General features: G+C 36.6%; 1 protein-coding gene across 1 annotated transcript; it reads left to right on the top strand.

The window, feature by feature from the left end:
- The first annotated feature begins 426 nt into the window (after positions 1–426).
- On the top strand, positions 427–6,985 carry LOC109087378 (glutaredoxin domain-containing cysteine-rich protein 2). The gene is made up of 3 exons (XM_042764466.1): positions 427–782; positions 3,767–3,931; positions 5,744–6,985. Exons 1-3 carry the CDS (start codon positions 459–461, stop codon positions 5,993–5,995), a joined length of 741 nt encoding a protein of 246 aa, XP_042620400.1. The 5' UTR covers positions 427–458; the 3' UTR covers positions 5,996–6,985.
- The last annotated feature ends 16,683 nt before the right edge of the window (positions 6,986–23,668 follow it).

The following is a 23,668-nucleotide window of genomic DNA, read 5'->3' as shown; positions in this document are numbered from 1 at the left end:
CACACACACACACACACACACACACACACACACACACACACACACACACACACACACACACACACACACACACACACACACACACACACACACACATATACATTCAAGTACATATAGTACCTTTTATTTCAATCTTTACAATTAGGGGGAAAAATACTGAGTGCACCCATAACAACACTCAGCATAATAGTAATAGTAATAGTAATAGTAAGGAATTGACATTCATTAATGCATTAGCAATACAGAGGCACACCTGCTTCTCTCCTTCAACCATCATTATTTGATGAAAGTGTGAGGTCTCAATTTCCAACTCTCCCGTTGAACACAAGATCCCCTGCTCAATAATTCATCAGGGCTATGGAAAGCAGCTGGACTGACTGAGTCTCTCCTCAATACTTCTCTTCTAGAGTTCTTCCTGTTCTTTACAAGACCATTGGGAATTTCAGCCGCAAGAGACCATGGAGGAGCTTCAGATGCAATCAGACAGCTTGATCGAGGGCAAGCCCAGGAAGGTGAGGTTCAAGCTGGCCTCGTCGTATAGTGGCCGGGTGCTGAAGCACGTGTATGAAGATGGACAGGAGCTGGACAGTCCAGAGGAGCAGTACCCTCACAGCTTCATCCACACCAAGATGGAGATGGGACATCTGTGTGGCTTAGAAGACATGCAGGACCAGAGTTTGTACCCTCCAACAGGCCTGATCGCTCAGAGAATAAACGTCTATCGAGGAGTGACGGGATGCAACTCCCTGGCGTGTGGAGATCTTCCAGAAGGGGATAATAAAGTAAGAACACACTGCACTGAAAGCTAGATTGCTCTCATTGGTCTGAACTTTGGTACTTATTAAAAAAAAAAAAAAAAAAAAAAAAAAAAAAAAAAACATTAAAAAGATCAACATGGTACATACATTCATACAGTACTTACATTGACTAAAGTAAGCCTCTTCTGTGACATATATTTTTAATTTCAAACTGTCCTTATATGTAAGGAGGAAGAAAAAAAAAGCATAAAAACACTAACATTCTAAAAAAGAAAACTTTTCTACATATTTTGGCATAGTCTTGTATTATAATAGTATTCATTAAAATAATAAAAACTACCATCTGCTTATTAATATTTGAAAAAAAAAGAAAAGAAAAAAAATCTAAAGCCACGTGTTCCAAACAAAAAGTCATTTGGTGCATCCAACATGCAGAAATATGCTGAAAAATAAAATAAATGTAATATCAAATGAAATAAAAAAAATAATAAATTCAATTAAATTATATCATACAGAGGCCTGTCAAGGTCAGTCTATAAACTCACATCAGATAATCTGAGCTTTTTATTAACAATTCAAGGTTAATTCAGCCTGCAAAATGCCCCAAAAAGTGCAATGGTATTTATAAATTACCCCCCCCCCCCTCAGCTTGTCACAACCCACCAGCTAAGTATTACATTTTTGTAACCTACCTCTGTTCCCATTACGGATATGAACAAAACCTCAAATAGCTCTTATTGCGCAACACTGCAATTGCTGCTTCTCTAATTCTTGCCTGGGAGACATATAATATAATAATTCCATAAACTTACACTGAAGGTGGGATGTGAGTCATATCTAGAGATCTGAATAGCATATGGTTTGGGGCTTTTTTGACTTGAGCGAGTCAGCAATCATGTAGCAACCACCAAGAACACGCTAGCAACCATCTAGACCATCATAACAAACCCCTATAAAAGACTTCAGATATACCAAGACGGTGCACTCCTAATTACTTATGAACGGAAGAAAGTGCAATGTGCCCGCCTCCGCAGTGGGAAGAGCCAATCGCTAATTGGCAAAGTCATCGCATCACTGCAGCTACCTTTAGATTTCCATGGTGATATCAGATAGGTAATTTATTCATAAGCTTGGCCACGAGTTTTGGAGAATTTGATGTTTCCCCATTGAAATGACTTGCCTTAAAGAGACTTTAGTCCTATAAACCAATCAGAACCTTAAAAATGTGACTGAACAATCAGTTATTACTGATGTTCTCTTCACTAATGATATCATCACTTTCAAAAGACGCTTTTTTTTTTTTTTTTCAGTTGACTGATAAGTGTTTGCCTTGATTCAGATTCACAGTGTCTGCTGCTTTTATCATTTACTGCATAAATGTTTCATTATATTTGATAATGCTTTGCAGTGTCAAACATCATTCCAGCCCACGTATCTATTAATTTTTTCCCCATTTTATGAGCACACAGAAATGGAAATTGCCCTGTTCACAGTAATCATCATTTCATTCCTGTGGGACATTTTGCAAATCTTGCAAAAGTAGCTAAGGTGGGCGAAGTTTAGAAAACGGTCATTTGTTGTAGGCGAAACACAATGTGTGTTTTGTAAGGATTCCTTATTGTCCTCCTCATTAGGTTTTTTTTTCTGGCATTGAAAAACAAAACATTTCTTGCCAGATTTTCTCTTTTGTCTTAGTCCGCGGTCACAGTGATATTTATGAAGTCTCAGTTTTCATGCCTCACTGTTACTAATTCATAGTTCCCGGATCTAATAATAGACCCACACTCCAACACAGCTTCTAAACATAGGCATGCAATTATATCTCATCCGCATAGAAATTCTCAGTTTTCTGTTCCATTGTGAACTGTGTTGTGTTTCTCTGCCTCAAATCTGAAAAAGAAAAGAACATCACTCAAATATATAGACTGAACAAACATAAACTTTAAATAAGATTGAAGGCTAATTTGCTTCTTTGTGTTGTATTAAGCTTACATTTTCATTAAAATGTCACCTGTGACATGCTGCTGAAAGACTAAACTGTCAAAGATCCTCCGTTTTGCATATCAGCATGTCAAAAAAAAAAAAAAAATGGACAGGATATTTATCACATTTTTCATCATCAGATCCCCGACATTTAATCTAATCAAATCTATGAGTGTCTCAGAATTTTAAAAGCCAGCCATGGTACAGTGGGTAACGCACAGGCTCGTGACGCAAAAAGGACATTTGACTCATGGGGATGTAGGTTTCAGTCTGACCCGAGTCATGTCCTAATCCTGTTTCACATCTCTTGCCCCAGTGATTTCCTTTTTCTCTTGACTCATCCTGTCCTTAAAAGACTTAAAAATTCCATTAAATAGATCCAGAGTAAATACGAGTAACATTTTACATAGTTTTACCTAAGATATAACAAAGTTATTTAACATAATGTAATACAATTATGTAACTGCAGTAGGGCTGCCACAATATCATATTTTGCTCTATGTAATCATCACAAATTCACGATAATGATATATCGCAATATATACATTGGTCAAATTAATGGAACACTTTGAAAACACATCAGATCTCAATGATGAAAAATATCATGCTGGATATCTATTCTGATATGGACCTTGTAACGTGTTAGGAACTAAAAGATGCCACATTGTTTGATGCAAATGAAAATGATCAACCTACAGAGAGCTGAATTCAAAGACACCCCAAAAATCTAAGTGAAAAAAATATGATTTTAAAAGCAGATATACAAAATAATAACACAGTAAGTTCATTAGTATTATATATATGTGTAATTACATAGCGACAAATGCTATGAATCCATGAACCGTATGAGACTGCACTAAATTCTATGAAATAGTAATGTGGGGTACATGCTACTGTGAGAATACCATTGCATTTTGGTACTGAATGGCTACCATATTCAAGTACCATGTCTTGGAGTACCATATCAAAGACTATATGCGATTCTGTATAATAGTATAATAGCGATTCTGTGTTTGTTCATATAGGCACCAGTGTTAGATTTTGGAAAGATTGTTATCTACACCAGCAACCTGAAGATTATTCGAGCTCCTCACAGAAGAGGAGAATCTGGAAGGAGTCCTCACCGCAGCCAGGACAGGAAAGAAAGTTCACCAGGACGGGAGTCCCGGAGCAAAGGGAGCAGACCAGACGCAATTTCTGAAGGTACACCACTGAAAATAAATGAACTATGACCATGAATCATACTTGTATACTGTACATTTCATTTTCAGAAATTGTTTAAAAAAAAAAAATCGTTTACCTCTTTGTCCAAATCAATCTTTCTGATCTATTTTTGTCTTTTACAAAACATTTGCATATTAAGACACTGCTGAAACCCATTAATGACTCTTTATGAACCAATAGAGTTTTCTCCAACTGTTTCTGTTATTCAGCTATATAATAATGTACATTAAGACCAGAATCAAGTGGTAATAAACCTCAGTACTCAATGAACCAATAGAGTTTTCTCCAACTGTTTCTGTTATTCAGCTATATAATAAAGTCAAAAGATTAAGTCATTTTAACTAATTTGCCAGCAGGATTCTCTTCAAACTGTAACTGATCATACAAAAAGAGTATATGATAATGACTCTATAGCATGCACTTTAGCATACTTTAGTAAATAATATAGTATAAAATGTGCAAACCGAATGTAATATTTTCTGAAAATTAATTGCATTATTTACAGTTAAATAAAAATGTGTTCCAACTTTCTATGAGGTTTCTTTAACGACTACGTACTTACTTAAAAATAAATAAATATATAGTAACATACAAAAACAAATAAAAATAAAACTTACAATGTATCTATTGTGTTCATGATGTAGGGGTAGGGTCAGCAGTGTGTAATTACAGATGTAATTACAGAAATTACAAATACAAAGATGTATTTTTAAATACAAGTATATTTTAAAATAAATATGTACACAATAAGTACATTACACATAGGATGATTAATTTAAATGTAAGTACATAGTAGTTAAAGACACTTAATATGATGAAGTGGATCTGGAAATTTTATCAAATGCAATTAGTTGAACTTTCTGAACCTTTGTTGCTTTTTTGACCCACTTAAGTAGGACTCAACATATTTCTCACATTTGTATTCATGCATTTAAAGTACTACAGTATATTGAGACCTGTAAGTCATGTAATTTAATGTAGATGTAATTACACAACTAGGCATTATTAGATTAGGTTAGATTAGATAAGTCTTTAAGTACACTTAAGACTAATTTAATTTCAATTATATTATTTCTGTGAGTACAGTTTTTTAAACATATATTTTTAAGAATTAAAGTACACTGCAAGTGCACATTCAATACAATTAAGCACACTTATTTTTGCAAAATTAAATAGTACACAAAATGAGTCTATCCAAACCTGTGTGCCTTTCACAAAAGTTTATTTATTTATTTTTTTTTTTTTATACAATGGCAGTTAATTGACCCTTCAGACACAAGGGTCAATTGTGACAGATCGTAAAAGTTGATCATCAAAAAAACAAACAAACAAACAAACAAAAAAAAATCACTATAGCTCCTCAGTTCAAGTGGCACATGAACCGATCATCTCTTCCTTTTTACTAGTTATAGCACAAAATAAACATGAAAGAACCTCAGAAGGTGTCTTGTTTCAACCATGGAAAGACGTCAACACACCATTTTTCAAGTTCAAATCCATCAACAATAATCTACTCTGGATTGTTTGTCAGACAAAATTGCAGATTCACTGTTATGATTGGTCAGATTTCCTGTCAATCAAGTTCCTGGTGAAGGGTGAATTGGGTCCAATATTATTTGAGCCCCAGGGTTCTTCAAAATATTTTCTTTTGTGTTCCACAGAGGAAGGAAATACAAACAGGTTTGGAACATTTGGGTGAATAAATGATGTGCGAATTTTCATATTTGGGTGAACTTTACCTTTAAAACATGAAGGGGCAACAAGCTGCAGGCTTGTAGTGTGCACTTGGCTTCATCATTTTGCTTGCTTGTGCACCATGCTTGTTTTCTGTTTGTTTACTTGTTTTGTTTGTGCAGCAGGAAGCAGGCTCCTGTGGACAGTGCGGAGGTTCAGGTTGTGCGCCGTGCTCACTCTGTCATGGCAGCAAACTGTCCATGCTGGCCAACCGCTTCAACGAGTCAATCAGAGAGCTGCGCTGTCCAGCATGCAACCCCCACGGCCTACAGCGCTGCCAGTCCTGCACACACTAACACATCTACTGCTGTCAAGCTGTGTCGGATGGAGATCAGACCCTCTGAGGTGTGAACGAAAGTGCATTTCGGATTAGTGCTTAAATATGAGCGCTTGAGGGCGGAATGTGCTGCTGGAAAGTACTGCGATGAAAGTTAATACAGATTCACCAGACAACCAGTTAACAGTTGATATGAAATCAGGAAGGAACTGGAATCTCAAAGAGAGGAAAGGAACACCTGAGGAATGGAGAGAGAGAGAGTTGTTCATTGCTTTATGAGAGATATACATTGCAAATGATACTGACATGGATATTTTTTTCGATATGAACAAATTAAACATGGAAGCTTGTTTCCCCCACTGAATAAAAAAGGTAATTTAAATTTTTTAATCTTAATTCTGATTTTTTTCCACACAATTTCGAGTTGACATCTTGCAGTTCTTGACCTTTTTCTCAGAATTGCGAGATACAAACTCACAATTCTGAGAAATAAAGTCAGAATTGCTTGTTTCCGCCTCTGAAAAAATAAATAAATAAGGTAATTGCATCTTTATATCTTATAATTCTGACTTTATAACTCGCAATTTCAAGTTTGTAACGTAATTGTGAGATAAAAAGTCATAATTACATTTTTATATTTTTATTTAGTGGAGGAAAAGGCCGCCCATAAACAAAACTATAACTCAAGCTACAGTATACAGTATAACTACTATAATATATATAACCTATTTTATTTATTATTATTTTTACAAAGGGATGATTCTTCAATGAGTGTAAATTTTCTGTAACCCTGATTTTGAAGGGAAAAAAATGGAAATGTGCCTCTTTTCCAAATTTTCCTAAATTAGTAGTTTAAATTAATTTGATATTCATGTACACACACACAATAAGATATACTGTAACTATCACTCCAAGCTTTTAAAAGAAAAATTGAATTTCCAAAATGTATCACGTCATGATCAAATAGTAGCTTTGTTAAGTGTAATTACCAAACCTTAGTCAAAAGTCTCCCTTGTTGAAGAATCACCCAAAAACACATATATGTTACATATGTTTCAAATGCAGAAACATAAATGGAACAGTCATGACCATGCATTGCTGGTGTGTGTTTGTATCACAGCTTGCCATTTTTCCATATAAAGCAATTAAAGGCTTTGCTGTAAACTGATTAAGAACACGTCTTGTTCATACTGTGGTCATTGTTGTCTTTACAAAGCCTGCTAGTTTTATAAAGGCAATACTGCAAAAGATTGAATTGATATCAAGGTTTATAATGCATTTTATAGTACTAAACTGCACATCTCTTTGATTTGTCATGCATAATTAAACTTAATTTCAGTAACTCCTAGAACTAATTTCAATGTAAGATTTCTTGGTATACAAATTAAAATTAACTGAACATTCAAAAAAAAAAAAAAAAAAAAAAAAAATGCAATATTACTTGAGGGCCATTATTGTTTCGTATTGCTATTAAATCTGAAATGGTTTCAAAGGTTTCAGCTTTTGTTTTTGAGAGAGATTTCATGCTGCACAGCACAGAGCCCTAATCAATAAAGGTTCTGACCTTCAATTCTAATAACAACACAGATATTGGCAGATTTCACATCATTGAATAAAGCTGCATTGGAGCTTGCAGGACGAGCTTTTTAATAAATCTTTTCAGATTACAAGAATGCTACTTCTGTTGTTTCAGTGTGGGTGACATGCAGGTTGCTTGTAAATTCTGAGTCTGTGCTAAAACTATTTTACATAATTTGCAATAAATACACATCTTTAGTTAGCCAGGCAGTCTGAAACTCATGACAAAAATATGGATTTATTTATTTATTTATTTTTCAAACTTAGATGATGTTTTTTTCATATTCTCACATTATACATGCAAGGTAACAGGCAGAGTCCATACCACCCTATTATCTGTGAGGGGACAGCCAGGGGTCCCACTTAGGTTCTCTAGGGTATAATCTATTCATTAGCCCTATCCATAAAAATGTTGTACTGGGTCCAATGAATTTAAATGAAAGCACTGGTAATGGGGACTGCATTTTGGCTCGTCTAAGCATCAATGCCATATGCCAAAAACTGGTAAAACCCGCACGAAATGACCAGACAACTAATTGTATTATTTTGGCTTAAAGAAGATATTCATAATTGGCCTAAATTATTTGGCTACTCTATTGAGCAGTGCACAGGCAAACCTAGAGTTATTCTTCCATTCTGTAAAAACTGTTTTTCTGACATGATGGATGTAAGGGCTTCCAGTGCAAGCTTCCAGAATGAGAAATCAATGTCATAAAGTTTCAGAGCCTGACTCAATTTAATAGTGTTTATTTTGTATTTTTATTAAGTATTTGATTTTCTAAAAGCAACTTTTATTCTTAGAAACTTAAAGTCAAAATACTGTGAAACATACCCAGTGCCAGTGTTGTGCAACCACTGCATTTAAAAACTGAAAAAGTTGTTTGTGTGTGTGTGTGTGTGTGTGTGTGTGTGTGTGTGTGTGTGTGTGTGTGTGTGTGTTTTCAGTTAGAAAGCTAACAGTTTAGCCTACTAGTTTAGCCTAAAGCATAACACTAACTGTTTAAGAATAACTGTTAACTAGAACAAGATTTCTAAACTGGGTGCAACATTTTGATCTGACATTGTGAAAGGTGTCCTTTTGAGAAAGAAGTACACTTTAGCATACTTTAAAAAGAGTAGTTATTATGGACGTAATAACCTGTAAAAGGATATACTTAAGTGTGAACACTTAAATGCATGTTATTTACAATTAAATGACAATTTATTATAGTTTACATTTATACTAAATGCAATCAGTTGAACTTAAGTGTCAAATGTACTGACAAACATTTATTGTAAACTAAAATATACTTGTCATATTTAAAATTGGGTTACGCTTTATTTTAAGATTTCCTTGATACAGTGTAATTATACATTTAGGTACTGAGTAATATTAATTAACTACATGCAATTAGGAAGGGTTAGGAATACGGTTACTTGCATGTAATTATGCATAATTAATGGTTATTATAATAGTTAGTACATGTAACGTGTAACAAAGACACCATAAAATAAAGTGTTACAGAAAATTGTATGTATTTAAATATATTTGTTATCGCACATTTGTAATGTTGAAGTTTGAATTTAATACATTTAAAATATAGTAATGTACTATTAAATGATACACTACAGTTAAAATTATAATCAAATACTGTGGTTTCGTATGTTAGTCAACATCAAAATATGTGTACTTAAAAGCATGACAAGATTATTAAAATACATTGATTTCAATTGTTATTTTCATGTTATATTTTTAATGCACATTTTTACACACACTTATGAAAAGTGTAATTTAGTGTGTTGAGAAACATAGTCATGAATGTGTACTCTTTTCAAGTACTGTATACTTAAGTGGCCTTTTATTTTATTAGTGTATTATCTATAAGTTTTTATTTTTATTTTTTTATATATACTTTTAAAATTTGTCCACATTCAATACAGTTAAGTTCACTTCTTTTGCACAAGGGGGGCTAGGATTCTGCAGGATACTGTAGGATCTTGCTAACTCCAGTTTTGTAGTTTAGTCAAAACACATCAATGTTTGCTATATTTCATGTAAAGCCAGATTTGAGATATTTGTCCTTTGTATTCACATTTCATGAGGTAGTTTGATTGCTCAGCAGATGATAAAGGCCTATAGGGAAACAAAATTGCAATGGATTTACCCAGTAGTTAAAATAACATCCCAGTGCACTGTAGGAAAAATCGACTTTCTGAATTGAATGGAAAGCATTAGACCCATAGCATTTCAGCTTCCTGCTGAAATCTACCATCTTCAGATAAACAAATCTCTTGAAATTCCACCTTTCATATCAAAAGCAGTCAACATGTCAATGAAACGCTAAGTTTGTTCAACATCATTCTTCCCCCACACACAAAAAACAAAGAGAGAGAGAGATGAACATAAGGCTGTCAGGTTGCTCTTTGCTTTGAAGAAGTGGATTTTCTCAAACCATCCAAGCCAAACTTTGTCTAGTTAGGCAGCAGCGGAGTGTACAGAATGTCAACAGTCTGGAGCGGGGGTGAGCGAGACTGCGGCTAATGTTTTGACAGGTCTCTGTGATGTCAGAAAGTCATGCTGTGTCAAGGATCAGAGATGCTACAGTACTTCAATTTCTGCTTAATTGTGTGTGCTTGACAGGGTAGAGGTGGTCAGATGTGTGTGGTGGTTGTTTTGTTGGTTAAACGCCTCCGGTCTAGTACTCCCTAGATGAGACATCATGTTGTTCATTATAGGAAAGCATTTTAAGGAAATATTGGAGGTGAACTGGTCACAGAACTGCAGAGTTGAACAGCAGCTCTCTGTTAAATGTGTAGATCATAAAATTTGACTATTATCAAAAAACAATAATAACTGTTCATCAAGTGAAATGCTCCATGTCTCACTTTTGTAATATTGTAAATAGTCAAACGACTAAATGGAACACCAACAAATATCATTAATGTGTTATTTTAGTGTTTCACTCAGGTTTGTGTAGAATGAGACAGATCTTGGTTTTTTGACAGAAAGATTATTTGTACAGTACATGTTGTTTAAGAACGGGTTGTTTAAGAACCCCCCAAAATCCACCCCTTTTAGACCCCATCAACATGAATATGACACTTCTGAAAATGAAAAAAAAAAAAAAAAAAAAACTTCAAAGTATTTTTCAAAACTCTATTTTCTGTTATATGTGAAGATTGATCAAACTGAGGGTTTGGGGCATGATCCGAAATTTGGTGGGCAGCAATTTAAGAGCAAACATTGATTTTTTTTTTTTTTTGGTTGGCTCTAAGTTTGATGACGTTTACATGTCAGATAACAAAAGCTATCTCTCCACCAAGTGTAATTACCAACACTCTTCTCCACAACTAATCAGCTGTTCTCGTTTTGGTGAAAAAGACAATTGCTTTAATAGTGCTGAAATTCGGCTAAAACCACCTGCTTTCTAGGTGGTGGATTTGGAATTTGGCAGCTGTTCTATGCTGTTTAAAGTGGTTAACTGGTTAGACTCCCTTCCACAAAAACAAAATAAAATAAATTCTTATTTACATTACACACTACATAAAAAACTTCACTTATAGATAGCTACAGACCTGTCTCTCTCCTTCCATTCATAATGAAAACCCTCAAAAGAGTTGTTTTCAACCAGGTATCATTGTTTCTTTCACAGAACAACAAACTGTCAGTCACGGAAGCACTGTGGCTTGCAAAAGCTGATTCCAAATCATCAGTTCTTATTCTGCTGGATCTATCTGCTGCTTTTGACACTGTCAATCATCAGATCCTCCTGTCTGCCCTCTCATCACTGGGAATCACAGGGATTCCACTTCGCTGGGCTGAATCCTATCTCACTGGTAGGTCTTTCGGGGTGGTTTGGGGAGGGGAAGTATCCAAAGCACATCTACTGGTCACTGGAGTTCCTCAAGGATTAGTTCTCAGACCCCTCCTCTTCTCCATATACACAACATCACTGGGTCCCATCACACAGGCACCCACTGCTATGCTGATGACACACAACTCTATCTTTCATTTCAACCCGATGATCCAACAGTACCTGCACGGCTCTCAGGCTGCCTGGCATCTCGGCATGGATGAAAGAATATCACCTACAGCTCAACCTGGCAAAGACTGAGCTTCTTGTCTTCCCTTCCACTCTAACTCTACAGCATGATTTCACCATCCAGCTAGGTTCTTCTACAATTAGACCATCAACTTGGGTCAGAAATCTTGGTGTTATCTCTGATGATCAGCTGACCTTCAAAGACCACATTGCTTGATCTTGCAGGTTTGCATTGCACAACATCAGAAAGATCAGGCCGTTTCTAATGGAGTGTGCTGCACAAATTCTTGTCCAGGCCCTTGTCATTTCTAGGCTGGACTACTGCAATGCTCTTCTTGCTTGACTTCCATCAAGCACAATAAAACCTCTACAAATGATCCAGAATGCAGGGGCACGACTGGTCTGCAACGAGCCCAAAGGAGCCCATGTTACACCTCTCTTTATCTCCTTCCACTGGCTACCGGTTGCAGCTCGCATCGAGTTCAAGCCATTGATGCTTGCATATAGAACAGCCACAGGTTCAGCACCAGCCTACTTCCAATCACTACCGCAAATCTACATCCCCTCCAGAAGTCTGAGATCCACTAGTGAGCTACGCCTCATGGCACCATCACATAGAGGCTCAAAATCACTTTCCAGAACATTCTCGTTCACCATTTCTGGCTGGTGAAATGATCTTACACCCCTATCTGGAATGCTGAATCCCTGACAATTTTCAAGCGACAGCTGGAAACTCATCTCTTTCAAAGCTGCTTGAATTCATCGTAAAAAAAAAGTCTCTCTCTTCATTTATTCCTTTTCTTTCTAGCTTGTACTTATTTGAGCAATGCCTACAACTTGGTATTATTAGCACTTTCAGTGTCTGTTTGCCCTTTTTAAGATGAATCACTTTATGTATCCCCCAAATGTAAGTCACTTTGGATAAAAGCATCTGCAAAATGACAATGTAAATGTTAATATTGAAAATATACAGAACAATATATTGTGTTAAAATTACAAAATATTGAACAATACATAAGCAATTGGCACTTTTGATATTCAAACATCTGGCAATAAATATAATAGTTATATTCCATAATGTTTGTAATTTTATATTCAATACTAAAATATATAGACGTATATGTGCAGTAGCGTACCAGGGTATTTCAGTCAGGGCCTTCAGTAAGCAACTGTAACCTAGGCTACATACCCTTACACATCTATCTTACACATCTCTGTAAAAGCTAACGCAGTCATATGCAAATAATTCACATATTATGCCACACACAGGCTCTCAACAACAATGACAGCTGATCATTGAATTCATTGACAGCTGAATTTCCCTACATGGATCAGTAAAAGTAATCCACCAATACATGGGTCACTATGAACATTCATGTCACTCTAAAATGACGACCGCCCACAGCAGCAAAACTGTACAAATGCTGGACATCCACACACCACGCCACAGTATTATCAACACAGCATGTACACCTCCATAACAATGTGCATGATTAAATTCCTGTCAAATAATAAAGCACTCACCTGTCACTTGTAAATAAAGTCTGTGCGTCTGTCATTCCATGTCCCTTTACTCGTATTCAAAAGCAAACATGGCCAAATAACTTGTTGTGCTCGGTGCTAGCTGTTAGCCACTCATAGTTGCAATATTTGAAATTGCGCACAAAACCCTGCAAAAGAGTGCCTTGAAAAAGGCATTTAGTAGATTGGCAACTAGATCTGGTGTAGGCGCCGGCGACTGTAGCTGTCATTTTCTTTTCTTTAATTTCACTTTCATACCTTGGAAATTCCCAACTAAACGCTGGGGGCAGTGTTGTCAAATTGGGCTACTTTAACACTGTGCCGCGGGTTGTTTTTCTTGTCCGCTGGTTTAAGTAATCTAAATAACATGGGGAAATAACAGGGGAACCCCGCCAAAAATGTGTATTTTACTCCTGGAACGTGATTTTTAACGGGTGACCCCCCTCGAAAAGCAATTGGGTGGGTTTTGTCGAAAAAACCTGGCAACCCTGGCTGGGGGTAGCACTGGGCAAGTCGCTAGACCTAGAGGGCATGCTGTCATTGAACGTCAAAATTTGATTGGCTGATGATTCTGTCACTAATGCTCGTTACAAATCAGATGCAACATTTTTGAACAAAAGGGAAGCACTATCTTTAGTGCTGGCTGCAGACTTTTTTTTATTCCAGTTCAACCTCAATGAAACTAATCATAGGCCATTTTGTGGACATTACACAAATGAAAATGATACCGAAATAATAATAATAATAATAATAAAAATAACATTTTTCACACAATTTTATTTTTTATACTAATAAAAGGCCCTGCTGACCCTGATGGCCCACCACTGTATATGCGTGTGTGTGTGTAAATATACTGTATTGAACATGTATATATGTACACAACTATGAAGGAAATTTGCATTGTGATATTAATATTTAATAAATTTACATTTGTAAAAATCATATTTTCTACCCAACATTTAACTTTCATTTGGACATCCAATTGCCCAAAACCCGTAACATTTTTATTTGTTTTTAGTAAATACTTTTTCCCTATACCATCATACATATTTATATATATGAAATGGGTATGCAAACAATAAAGTGAGATAACAGTTTATGAATATGTGTTCACCTTCATGCAAAAACCTAACCCAAACCCTATTCCATGAAAGAAATTACCGTATTTTATTAAATAAAGATATTACATGCAAAAATATTAACTAGTTGCTTATTAGCATACCTATTAATAACATATTTGCTGTTTATTAGTGCTTACAGTAAAAGATAGAAATAACTGACTTAAAACCATTTTTATTATTTTAGCTGGTGAAAATACTGTATACTGACCATCACTATATAAAACACATATTCTGCATGACCATATTCTACACCCCTAATCCTACCCTAATAACTGCATTACTTATATTAATAAGCAGCAAATTACAGCAGAATTTTATTAAGGTGAAACTTATAGTTAATGGTTTGTTAATAGTGAGAATTGGACCTTAAAATGAAATAAGACCAAATTGGGTCCAATATTTTCATTGCAATATATTTTATATTTACCACAATATAACCATACATGGTCCCCGTGTATATTTCAGTATATTAAAATTTACAGTGGAATGCTAGTACTCTAATAGCTGGTAAACTAGTTTGGATCACCTATACACCATCAGCCTTGTGACAGTTGTCATAAGCTACTTTTAACCTGCAAGTAACATAATGGTCCAATATAAAAAAAAAATAGATAGTAATGACTAGCATTTGCATATATTAATAATAACTGCTACTGTATACGTATAGTGCATAATGACCCAAATAGGCTTGTTTTTAGCACGTCTCTACCAGGCAATTAAGTTACATTTCTTTAAGCATGGAAATTCGTGCTGGTCCAAACTGGTGCTTTCCTGAATTCATTTTACAGGTTTCTATTGCACTGTTTGTTTGTGTTGATTTGAGTGTAAGTCATGTACAATTAATGCCAGCAGTGTTTGCACAGATACATTAAAAGTACTTCCATATATATTGTTTATTGACATCTCTGTATAAGTACGTTTGTGAGCCTCAGACCCAGAGTTTAGGGTGGTCTCACAATTTCCTAGATACCATCATAGCCATCTAAAGGCCCTTTTTATTTCAGCATAGAGCAGCGTGACTAGCATTCACGTAATGAGAGCCCTGCAGCTGGAGCTCCAGTCATTAAATGGAATGACAACCCCCCGCTCTGAACACACAAAGCTCTCCTGCTTCGCTTCCTTTGGCGAAGACAATTAACGTAAACTGCAGGCATGTGTGCTATTGTGTAACACAATTTCATTATTCATTTATTTATTTGTTTAGAAATTATGCCCACTTTAGTCATTGGAGTGCAAGAGTTTATACCAGCACTACATGCTGGATGTTAGATTTTAGCATTGCACACTTCACTAACATGAAAAAGTTTTTCATGAAGTTCTCTAGAAAGAGTATTTGCAAGTTTTAATTGCCTGTCTCTCGCTTCCTCAACTAGCACTGAGGAAGTCTGCTGGTTATTCCCTTTGGCCTGCTGTCGCCATGCATAAAGATCGGGGTGCCTTTGCCTCTGGCTGGCTGTGTTATGTTGTTGGGTCATCATGAGCCTAATTACTGTTGAGTCTAATTGAGTCCATTAGTCCTCAATATCAGGTTGAATTTACAGTAACAGATGCTTAATGGATCAGCACTGAAACTACATCAGTTTTGAATGTATATCAGTGTGATTTAATATATTAATTAGTTACAAATACAATAAGAGACAATAAACATCAGTTTTGTAATTGAGACAAGAATAAAACTGGTCTTAGAAAAGTCCAAGATCCATGTCAAGTTAAGAAACTGCTGTGAAACATCACACAATGTTAACCACTGAGGAGGAAAAAAAGAGAGAGATATTTAATGTGGTTATGAAAAAAGGGATTTTACATAAATGAGATTTCACAGTGTGGGGATAACCAGGGTGTGTTTTTCCCAAAAGCCAACTATGGTCACAAGTTCTGTCATTACCAACATTCAGTGTTTTCCAAAAGACATGAGAATGAGTAAATGACAACATTTGACTTTTGAATGATCGGTTTTATATTTCTCCTGAAAAGCAGTCTCAGCTTTTATTTATTTGAAAATCCATTTCATATAATTTAATAAATAAGATTAGCATAAAGCAAAATATCCGAATCTAAAATGTTGTAGGATAAGCAAGCACCAAAATACATTTATTTAATTGCTTGTTTGTTTGTTAGTAAGTTCATTGTAAAAAGTGTCAATTTTCATTGCGAAAAAGAATGTACAGTTTAACTTAACTATTTATTAATAATAGTCATGCTAATAAGAGAATTGGTCCCTATACTAAAGTGTTGCCAATATTTTAGTAACACTTTAGTTTAGACTAATGTTCACTATTAACTACTTGCTTATTAGCATGCATAATACTAGCTTATTGGCTGTTTATTAGTACTTACAAAGCACATATTAATGCCTTATTCTGACCATATTTTACATCCTTAATCCAACCCTATACCTAAACTATTACCTTACTAACTATTAATAACCAGTAATTAAGAGTTTACAACATTATACTATAGCATATTCTTTTGTTGAAGCTTTGGAACTCTTCTCCATGTGCATTTCTCCATATCACAGTGTCACTCTTTATGATATATGAATACAGCAACCCTGTTCACTCATGCATGGGTACAGAATAATAAAGCAAGCACATTTTCTGTTTCTATCTAAGCAGGCACAGCATCTATTGTGTATGTGTGCGGTAGTGCTTTGTGCTGGAGATGATGACAGCATGGTTACTGTGAAACTAATTATATGATCTATTATTGAACTCAAATGAGTATGCCTTATGACAATGGCATTTATTACAGTTCCACTTTATAATGTCTGATTCAAAGAGTTTCTTCATTGCCACTGTGTGACACGGAATTGTTAGCGGAGGCGTCCAAAATGATTGATTAATGAAGTGATTAAATGTGCACTTCTGCAATGCCATAGTGCTTGAACAGGAAGTGAGCATTGTCACTCTCTTTGCTGAAATAAGGGGATATTAATTAAAGTCATCTTTCTAATAGGCTATAGGCTACACATGGATCTGAGGAATTTGTGACATATTGGCTGGTTCTAAAGTGTTCAGTATATTTACATTTCAGGCTGTAAAGCAATACCAAAAAAACACAATTCAATGTGAAAAATTAGTACATTGTATCATAAATATATCAAAAATGCTGGTACTCGTAAATATTGTTTTTTAAAATAAAAATGGCAATTGGTTTTCTCAGATCAAATGAGTTAATTGTTGGGTTTTACAGTAGAGCTAAATTTATCCTAACTGTCTGAATTTGTCTGTCATCATAACTTGTTTTACTTACTGTGATTGTGTATATACAGTTAAATGAGCATATTCATTAAACAGCTCAAATGAACAGATGACAAATCTATGTTAGCACACAGAGCACAGAGAGTGAAAGCTGCAGTGCATAGACCTGAAGCAGTGAGCTGTTTCTATATATATCTATAGTGGGTATCCTGCTGTTGGACTGCAGAGCTTGTGTGTGTGGTCAAGCGTTCTGTTTCTAGAGTGGTGAAGCCAGGCCCTGTGAATGCTGTCCTCAATTACTCCACTGCCTCCAGTCCAACATTCATCATGCCATAATCTCTCACAAACCATTCATGGGTGTCTTGATGTTTTATATGACTATAGATGGCATAGATAATTGTGTCACAGTCTTTAAAATTTGACTTTTTTATGGAAATTCCAAAGGTTGACATACACTAATTGTGGCAGAGTTGGTCATGATATAGACTGTCAAGCTGCAGGGTTTTTTTTTGCAGAAGTTTCACCTGAACTAGACTGTTTTATTCACTTTGTGATCTTAATCATTGAGGTTCTCTCAGATTTATGGAGGGTGATATCAGTAGAGACAGACTGCATGAGATAGAGTGGATCTTTTCCTCAATTTGGTCGAGAGGAGAAGCGGTGTGTAACAAATAGTTTCATCATCTAAAAACTGCCCTGATGCTTCCCCACACAGGTTTTCCCAGTCTTATCCATATTCCCATTTCCTCGTTGCTCATATATTCCACTTAGTGGAGTTTGACATCCAAAGGAATACTGAGATTCCCACATCACTGCAGTTTTAAAATAATTTATTTTAATTTGAAATTGGTTTACGATTTAGTTAATTATTCACTTTCCATTTGCAGTTTCTTTAAAGACACCAGTTTGGACAACATTGATATTTTAATGTTTAATGCACTTTATGATTTTAATAACAATGAATGGAATATATTTTGATTTTGTTTGTATTTTTATATCAACATGGTACCATATTATCCTACCAAATATATAAAAATAAATAGATATGTTGGGTCAAAATAATCTAAAAGTATTCAAACAGTAGTCTAATTATATAATTATATTACCTAAAATGTGTAATGCAATGGATTATGTTAATAACTACACTTTTTGTCATGTAATTAGGAATCATTAAGGGTATGCAATTTGTACACATTCCAGCATATATGTGTATATATATATATATATATGTGTGTGTGTGTGTGTGTGTGTGTGTGTGTGTGTGTGTGTGTTTGTATGTATGCATGTATGTATGTATAACTGAAGTTTCATCAAAGTGTAAAAGAAATGTATTAGTTTATTAGTTTATTAATTTTAGTTGATTTAGCACACTCACGTGATTAAATAAATAAATTAAAACAAAACTGTACATTATTTATTTCAAAAGGGTGTATATTATTGCCTTAAAGTTACACTTTTGTAACTAAAGTGTACATAGTATTGCTTTTTAAAAAGGTACTATCCCAGTGATAGCTTTTGTAGCTTTATTTCTGAGAATATATAAACTTGTATTTATAAAATGTATTTAATCAACTTGAGTACAAGGATATTTTTTTTGTTTTCAATTTGAAGATACAGAAAATGAGTCTCTGATCTTCAGTTCCTGATAGATTTGGTGTCAACTTCTTGTTTGTGGGGACAACATGCTTTAATTAAGTCTGATGACTGACAGAGAAATAAACTGCACCCTCAGGCCAGACATCCACTGCACAACCAGTGGTAGTCTAATTTAGGAAATGCTGTACTCAAAAATAACCAACATTTTAACAATACCATCAACATACAATATTGTGACATCCCAACAGAGCAACTTTAATCACCAATGGACCAATTATCCATGACTTCATTTAAACACCGCCACAGTTTAGCAAAGGTTATTGGTTTTGTCTCACAAACAGTCTGTCAGGTAATTGAATATTGAGCCATAGGTGCTGATTACAGGAGGTCTATTTAAAGTGAAACTCGTTAAGATCAGTCCTAAATTAGCAGCAACTGAGAACTTCTGGTGTTAGTTAACTTCTAAAAAAAAAAAAAAAAAAAATTTGAAAGCTATGGTTTTTGTCTTAAGTCTATTCCCACTGAATTTACAGCAATTTAAAGGAACATTCTTGATACACTATAAATATGGTAATCTGCATCTGATTAAGCTGAATGTTTGCATTTTAAACAGCAAATTTAAAGGTTCCTTTAAAATGGGAACATACCCTCTGAAAAGAGTGAATCATCCTCATAATACACATTTGCAAATATTCCCCCTGAAGTTCCAAAACACAAGAAAGTTTTTTTTTTTGTTTTTGTTTTTTGTATATAGTTTTATGATTCAAACACTGTAATGTTTCTTCTGATTTCACATCCCCACAGGCCCTTTAATGCTGCACAGCTTAAAATTTCATCTAAGAGTAATCACTATACGATTAGCATACATTATGTGTGTTTTAATACTCCAAACCTTTGATAAACCAAGTGGCAGAAGATCAAGTGCTTTGGGGTTTTTGAGTGTGGGGTGAAAACATTTTTACAGGATTAAATGTATTTTCTTAGCACACCTACATTGTGGTTTAAGTAAATGTAATTCAACATGGGCATGGGATTGAAAAATCACAATCAATCTGTGTAAAAATGGATCAGCAACAATAAAACAAATCATGGCAAAACAAGTATAACATAAAATGAATAAACAAAAATTATTTGATTTCACCCAAAGAAACATTTGCTACATGCGGGTTAGTCTCCATGCATTTCGGTTGGGATCACAGAACCACCCAAACACTACTAACCCATTGTCCTCAGGGCCGTATTAACCATTGGGCTAGGTGGGGCTGAAGCCCCGGGGCCCGAGCAAGGAGGGGGCCCGTGATTGGCTGTGGAGTAGATTGACTGGAGCACCTATCGCCAAAGCCACCACGACTCCCACTTATTACCAATTTTATTTATTTGAGCTTTTCCATAAATTCCATGCATTACCCATTTGAGATTGAAACGCAAAATCTGAATTTGGTTTACCAATCAAATGCATTTATACTATATTTGACTTTTGAATGATATCTATCGACCCCAGTGTGTCTGCATTCACCTCTCTTCTCTTAGTTCTGGAGTAATTTGGAAATGGTCACGTAAAGAACAATATTTGATAAGTAAATATGTCAGCAATTCTGAGAAAGAGGGGCTCAAAAAATTAAAACCTTCAAACAACAGGAAAAAAACAAACAAAAAAAAAAAACATGACTTAATCAGTAAATTCCCCAGCTATCAGGTTATTTTAATAAAGCTGGTGATGGAGTGGAAGTTGTTGGAACAGCAAGTGAACCGGGCACATGGAGCATATAAAAACAGTGCCATTGTCCACACAGATTTTAGGTTAGTTTGATTATTAACAGGATTTGTTTTGTTTTTGTGTTGGAACAAACTATATTCATTTAAGTGTTGGGAGATAATACGGTAGAAATATATCAATCGTTGATTGAAGCACGTCATGATGTAGGCTAAGCTTATAATTTAAAAAGTTTTAAGCAGGTTTTAAAACAAATGGTTTGTACTGTTCATGGGCATTAAGCTGCGGGGCAGAATTCATTCTGGTAAATGCGTGCGTTAAAACGGTTTCTGCCTCAAACGTGGAGCGTGCACCTGCTTGTATAGCAACTGAATAAACTTTCGCTCCTTGTGCTTAAACGTTCAAATACACATAGGTATGTGTCACAATGCCTGTCTTTGCGAGTATCCTTGTAAACACAGTTATTTGTGTCTTAAATGAACATTAATAGTTAAAGATAAAGCATGTGTAGGGATAGGCTATATGAGATCCTGGATTATATGATGAGATCTTAAAATAGTTCACCCAAAAATGAAGATAATGTAATCATATACTTACCCTTAAAGTGTTCTAAACCTCTATGAATTCATTTTTTCTCCCCAACATAAAAGAAGATGTTTTGAAGAATGACCATAACCAGTTTCGGGTACCCACTGACTCCAATAGCAACTGTTTGGTTACCAACATTGTTCCAAATATATTATTTTGCGTTCAACAGCAGAGGAAATTTCATACAGGTTTAGAATATCTACAGAATTTTCATTTTTGGGTGAACTATTCCTCTAAAGCAGGCTAAAATAATTGTTGTTGCCATTTGGGTCAATAATGTAAATCAAACATCAGAAAGAAAATCACTTAATGTCCTTCACTGAATCACTTTTGTAAAATAAATTGAAATGAATGTATATTGAATTTATATGACGACTATACTGTCTATTTGCACATTTTCTTTATACAATATTATTCAGTGCTTTAAATTTTTCAAGAATTTTTATGATCTTTGTTCTGTTGTAGCCTAATTTGTGACTGTTTACTTGTCTTTAGTAAGCTTATTTTGACTTAGGATGGTATTATTTTATATATATTGTCAGGGTTCTGGACTGTCTGTGTGTATTTTGCTCCCTGTGACCAAGTTTCTCCACATGTTAATTGTGTTAATTTGATTCCAGCTGTGTCTATTTTGTCCCTCATTATCCTGTGTTCATAAGCCCCAGTCTGTTTAGTTAGTGTTTGTTGGGTCTACCAGTGATGTGCTTGTGTCTACCTCCTGTTCCCTGTTTTGGATTTACCCTCTGTTTTGGATACTATTAAAGTCTCTTTCGATTATCCATGGCTTCGTGTTCCTTCCGTGACAGAAGACCCGACCAAAAACCATAAATTCTGTGTTTTCCTTCCGTTTTTTGTTTTCTGTTTTCTCTCAGTGTTTTTGTTTCTGTTGTGTTTCTTCTTCTATGGATGCCCTTCTTCACCCAGAGTACCTCCTCCTCCTGCTGGAGCAGGGGGACCGATCTCTCAAGGACCACACAAGACTGTTCCTGCTCTTAGCAAACACTACCAGCTACCCGGACGACGTGCTCTGTGCGTTCTACAATGTGAGTCTAAACATTGCATGCAGAGCACCATCATCCGAGGATGGTCCTCAAGAAGACTTCGCCATCATTGTGGAGTGGATACTGGCAAGACACAGATCCACTCCTGACCCAGTGCCCAGCCCACCATCTCCGTGCAGTGCGGATCATCAGCCCGACCAATGGAGAGTCTAATCCCGCCACGATGAGCGAGTCAGCGCAAAGCCGAGCGACTGAACAGAGGATCATTCCGGATGTAGAGCTGGACCTATCAGACCAGGTGCGAGAGCCAGCGACAGTGCCCGTCACGAGGAAGAAAGCCGTGGATCGTGTGAGCACGGAGAGGAGCTCTACCCCCTGCACTGCGGCTGAGGGTGAGCTGAGTAGAGGAGAGGGCTCCTGTTCCAGATTCCAGCCCAGAGACGGCTCCAGTCCCCGAATACAGTCCAGAGCGCCCTCCTGTGCCCGCTCCTAGAAAGTGCCCTCCAGTGTCTGCTCTTCGAAAGCGCCCTCAAGTGTCTGCTCCTCCAGAGCGCCATCCTTTTTCTGTGTTCAGCCCAGAGGGGGCTCCCAATCCAGAGTCCCAATCCACTGCTGTCGTCTGGCAGCCCCTCTGCTCGCCCTCAGCCCACCATCATTACGGTGCAAGCTCCGCGGGTCTACCATCCTCCAGCGTCATCATGGCAGGAAAATCCCTCACCTCCACTTCCAGCCTCCGAGGCCCAGACTCTGCCTCAGCCCATAGACCCCGCGGCTCCACCTCAGCTCCTAGCTCCCTCGCCTCCACCGTTACCCGTCGATCCACCAGCTCCACCAGCTGCACCTCGTCACTCCATCCGTTGGGATCCTTCCTCCCGCCAGCTCCATCTTGGTCCTCAGTTGCTCCGGCTCTGCCATGGATCTCTTGATCTCCACCTTGCCTTGGTCGCCTGAGAACCTCGGCTCAACAATGGCCCCCTGGATCCTCGGCATCCCCCTGGCTTGTTGGCTCTCCGTCTCCACCTCGGGCTCCTGCACCGTTGATCGGCCCCCTGAAGTTGGCGGTCATTCCTCCTCCATGCCTCCTCCCTTGTTGGCTCCACCGTGGGTTGCTGTTATGGCTGTGGCCTGGGTCCAGCTGGGCTCATCCTGCTCAAAGCCCCTCCTGTTTCCTCCCTGACTCATCCCTCTGTCTGATCCACCCTGGGTCCTCCTGCTCCCTCCCTGGCTCCTCCCTCCATCGTCTCCTCCCTGGACTCTGTCTGCCGGACCCCTCCCGGACATCCGTCCTCCTCTTGAGCCTCCTCCATAGTCCCCCCCCTGTTGTTCTATGGTGTGAGGACGCACCTTCTGG

Source organism: Cyprinus carpio, chromosome A9, assembly GCF_018340385.1.
Source record: "Cyprinus carpio isolate SPL01 chromosome A9, ASM1834038v1, whole genome shotgun sequence".
NCBI classification, from domain to species: Eukaryota; Metazoa; Chordata; class Actinopteri; order Cypriniformes; family Cyprinidae; genus Cyprinus; species Cyprinus carpio.
Note: the sequence above shows the minus strand (reverse complement) of the source record. Positions and strands in the feature narration are given on the sequence as shown.